The following is a 4,705-nucleotide window of genomic DNA, read 5'->3' as shown; positions in this document are numbered from 1 at the left end:
TTTAGTTGGACAAGTCTAGACTCCTGGATATGTTGTTTATCTAGCTATTTTTGTATTTTCTTTTTTTGGGTGATCACATGTGAAAAGACAGGCACATAAATTTTGCAAAATTATAAAATGAATACAATGACAGACTATGCGATGGACTTTAAAAACAGCCTTTTAAAGTATTAAAAGTTAATTTAAGAGTATGTGCATTAGAGGATAGATGGTCAGAAAAGCTGAAGAAGCAAAATTCTGTCTCTTTCTCTGTCTTTCTTTTAAATTATTTTTCTTTTTAATACTGTTACAGTTCCTGGGCAATCGTTGCAGTTGGATTGCTTGTTCTGGTTTTTATTGCTCTGTTGGCTCGTGTTCTCGTCAAAAGAAAACCACCAAAAGATCCACTGTTTTATGGTATGTCTGGGTAACAATGAAGCTAAATTCAGAAAGTGTTAATTTATATAAATGATAATATATGATGGTTATTTCAGATTGAACATTTAAGGCATGGCTTCAGAACCCAGTCTGGTGAGGTACTAAGGAACCAAGAAAGAAATAAATACTGGGGAAAAAGGAGGAGAAATAATGCTTCTTTTGAACCTTTTTATTCTTCTCAAATAGGAGATCCAGCTTAGGGACAATCCAGACGTCCTGTTTGAAAGGAATAACATTTGAGTTGGGCTGTGAAAGTGTTCGAAATACGGTCATACCTGCTCTGTTAAGATCCTTCTTGTAGCAGGATTTAGGCAGCACAGTAGACCTCTCGTGTATCTCATCCTTACTGGCCTCATTTGGGATTTTTGGATCTTTTGGATCAATGGCCTCCATGGCTTGGTTCTTCCTATGACTGAATTCCTTAATTCTCCCATTTTTATTAGGCTTTTGTGTTAACTCACCTTTGTGATACATAAAGAAGTTCAAACCACCCCAACTCCTGGCTCAAGCTGTCTGCAGACTCAGGCAAACATTTCTATATTGATACTTTGCCATAAGAGATATTTGCCATAGAGATATTATTGATTACCTTTTAAAACGAAACCTTGGATCTAGATTACCTTGTAGCAAAAATCTAGAAGAAAAAACACTGCTGTTTTTTTTTTTTTATGTTTTGCAAGATGGGCCCATAGGCAAAGCAGCATACAAACCACCTATATTTGCCCTCTGTCTTCCTCCTCATTACAACTCGTAGGCGTCTGTCCCCAGTGTTGTGAGTGAGGCCAGGAATTCTCAGTTCACACTGAAATCAAAGGAAATAAATAACATAAACCTACTGCAAATGAATTTCCTGTCTCAAAGGAGTGACTTGCTAACTTGCCAGATCAGTCTTCTATGGACTGCTATGGCTAATGCAGTTTGCCTTGCCCACCTCCAAAAATGGCAAGTCACATTTCCCTCTCTGCCTCCTTTTTATTGTCCTTTCTCCTTTCCAAGAGATGACTACAGTCAAGGTTGTATACTTTGTGTGATCAAGATATTCGAAAGGCTACATCATCCTTTCTGCAGACACTCACTTTCCACGGAGGCTATGCCTACAGCTCTACAGAATTTCACATTCCTAAGAAAAACTTCCTAAGAACTTTGTTGACCAACCACTAATTAAAAATACTAACCTATGCGGGAAAGTCTTACTGTATGTTAAATATCTGTAAGCTCAAAGTAGATGTATCTAGTTCAGTGGATCTCAGCCTGACTGAATTTATCGAACTGTGAAGCAATTGCATGATTCTAAATCCTTATTAATTTTTTTCCCTTTATCTTACTACAGTTTATGCTGTATTTGCCTTTACCAGTGTAGTGAATCTAATAATTGGACTGGAACAGGATGGAATTATTGATGGATTCATGACTCATTACTTGAGAGAGGTAAACAATTGATTGTCTTGCAAATGTAAATCAAATCTTTACTATAAATAACTTGGTACAGTATTTGTCACAGAAAAATAGCCACTTGCACATTCAAACGGATCTTCTTGAATTTCGTCACTGACTTGTTTCATTACTGTTATGGACAAAACCTTCACTGACTTGAAATCACTGACTCATTTGGGCAAAATAGCATACCTTTCAAGCTCCAATGTTATTTCACTTGGTTTAAGTAATACTGTTCTGTATGAAGTTCTGTGGGAATCAAATAGACTGCACATGTTTGCAGAAAGCCATAGATGACACTCAGGAGTGGATGAGTACCTAAATGTGTTACCAAGAAGGAAACAAAATTGGTCCTTTATTTTTTGCCTAATCACTTTGCTAAAAGGAATTGAAGTACAGTTAAAAATTGACGATGCCAGATATCTAGTCAGCAGAATCTGTTGGCTGCTGAATATCAACATCCACCAAAAATAGCTCAGTAAGAGCTTGATAGGAAAGTCACTGAAGTCATTGAAAAGATTCTATGAACTTTAGCGTGAAATGAGTAGGACCTTACAAGGTTATACGTTGTCATCTATATATTCAATACTGTTGTACATCTCTAGGTTGCTAAATGTATCTTTATTTGATCCATGTTAAATGTGTCTTTATTTTGTAGCTTTTATCACTAAAATATGGAAAAGTAGTATTTCCATGATGTAGCAGAACAATGCTGACAATCATACATAGGAGTTTTCCCTTCCATCTTGCACCCTGTTTTGCAACTATAGAACTGATTTAATTATACCTGATCCTACCTAAATCAGGTTTGTGCTTGGAAATGTGTATTGTCAGTCAAAAACTGTACCTCTGGATTGAAAGAACATCAGTTACTTTTCTGAAATTGTTTCCTGCTGTTCTTTATTAATTATTTGTTATTCTTCCTCTAATCACTCTATCTTTTTTTAAAATAAATGTTCCCCTAGGGTGAACCATATCTGAACACTGCGTATGGCCATGTGATCTGCTATTGGGATGGCTCCGTTCATTATCTGATGTATTTGTTGATGGTGGCAGCTATTGCATGGGAGTAAGTAATTTTGATTTGTGTACTGTTTACTTGGCTTGCATTCTCATATAACCTGCAGAGGCCTTTCTTTTCTATGCAGTATTTAGATTTTTCTTTCTGCGCTGTTTCATGTCTTAGGCCAAAGCAACACTATTAAAATTTCGTTACTTTCAGGAACTGTACCCTCACCAAGTTACCCTTTCTCTCAGCTGAATAAGCCCAGCAAATGCATTGAGTTGTAGTCTGTCTTCTTCACTCTGCAGCAGGGAGTGTAGCCCGTCTGCATGCTTTGTGTTAGTTAAAAGGAAAGCTTAAAGATGGTGCATGTTAAAACCAGGTGTGAAAACCCATTTTTTCTTTTCAAATAACATATTTGTGGTGAGAATAATGTATTGCTTAGCATGATGATGATCTCTCATCCATGTAAGAGAGTATCATGCGGTTTAAGAGAAAATGGTTATTTCTAGACATTCTTATGTTTCTTGCTGTTGAGTAAAGAGCTTGAGAAAACACATACTTAAATTCCAGAGGCTAATGTACCCCCTGGTAATAGAAGCATCAATAGAATGAAATTAATTATTAATTCTTTTATAGTCTTGTACAACCCGTGATGTGCAAAATCATGCAGTCATCTGAGTGAAACCTAACAGCAAATAACTGAGTATGCACAAATCTTGTACTGCTCATGTGATAACCTTTTCACACATGAATGCAGGATTTCTCCGTATCCCCCTCTCAGAGGCAAGAATCCACTGTTGACTTGTGGTACAGATTCTAAAACCTTTACTTACTAAGATACAACCATGGCAATTAGTATAATATTTGAGGGTGATTTGGAGTAGGGGATTTTTAGGGACAGTGCAATAATTATGTCTTGTTTTATTTTTTAAACAGACAAAGCTATAGAACCATTGGCCTCTACTGGCTAGGTTCCATTATCATGAGCATCATTGTCTTTATGCCTGGAAACATTGTGGGTAAGGAAATAATTTCTGTGACTAACTTTTTCCTGTGAAACATTTTCTAAATTCAGCATTAGGCTATCTATATTTGATTGCAGTATTGGTTCCTTTCTGTAGTAATACAAAAGAAGAATTTTAGGAATATCAGTAAAGAGAGGCAAGATATTTTGAAATTTAAATATGAGGAAGGGAAGAAGGAGACCAGGGGAAAAAAAAAAAAACCCTTTCAATTTGCATTGCTCCGAAGGAAAAAAAAATTATTGTATTTTGTTACACCCATAAGGCTTTCGTCCAAACTAGGTTTAATTTAAGCAATGAGACAATAACTGTCTCTTAGTATCATAAAAATATAAGTCTTATTTCGCATAAAATTTCCGATTTACTTAATAGTCTGACTTTCAAGCAGCTTACAAGAGGCATCCAAGTCACCTTTGAAAGTGAAATCTGGAAGTTATTCTATTTTCAAAATAAATATAACGTTCCTAGATTTCTAACATAAATCAGTGCATAGCTGTGCTGCTAGAGGTTGAGAATTGTAGTAAAAAATTTTACATCATTATTACTGGCAGGTGGTCTTTATGAGAGCCACCCCTCTCAATTAAAAATTAGCTTTTTAGCAAAGCTTAAATTGATGCAAAGTTGACAAATGTTCAACTGAGAAAAATGTTCATGTGTCCAAATCCCGTAGTCAGCTTTGGAAAAGCTCACTCTGGCCCTGCTTTTTATGACAGAGGAGGAATATTCAATGTGCAGCCTGGGACCAGTCCAGTTCCCTCCTTTGTAGATACACTCGCACCACAGAGATAACAGTCAGCAGATGTAATGTGACAGTATCTCTTCCTCT

The 4,705-nt window shown here is 36.2% G+C and overlaps 1 protein-coding gene across 1 annotated transcript in view; it reads left to right on the top strand.

Annotated features, from left to right (window-relative positions):
- Positions 1 to 275: 275 nt before the first annotated feature.
- Positions 276 to 4,705, top strand: part of TM6SF1 (transmembrane 6 superfamily member 1) — a gene marked incomplete at its 5' end in the record, with an annotated part of 19,468 nt that continues 15,038 nt past the window's right edge. The window contains 4 exon segments of the mRNA XM_009700461.1: positions 276 to 396; positions 1,748 to 1,845; positions 2,817 to 2,920; positions 3,794 to 3,876. Coding sequence (XP_009698763.1) covers positions 276 to 396; positions 1,748 to 1,845; positions 2,817 to 2,920; positions 3,794 to 3,876 — 406 coding nt within the window.

This window comes from Cariama cristata, unplaced genomic scaffold (genome assembly GCF_000690535.1).
Source record: "Cariama cristata isolate BGI_N322 unplaced genomic scaffold, ASM69053v1 scaffold21205, whole genome shotgun sequence".
In the NCBI taxonomy this organism is placed as follows: Eukaryota; Metazoa; Chordata; class Aves; order Cariamiformes; family Cariamidae; genus Cariama; species Cariama cristata.
Note: the sequence above shows the minus strand (reverse complement) of the source record. Positions and strands in the feature narration are given on the sequence as shown.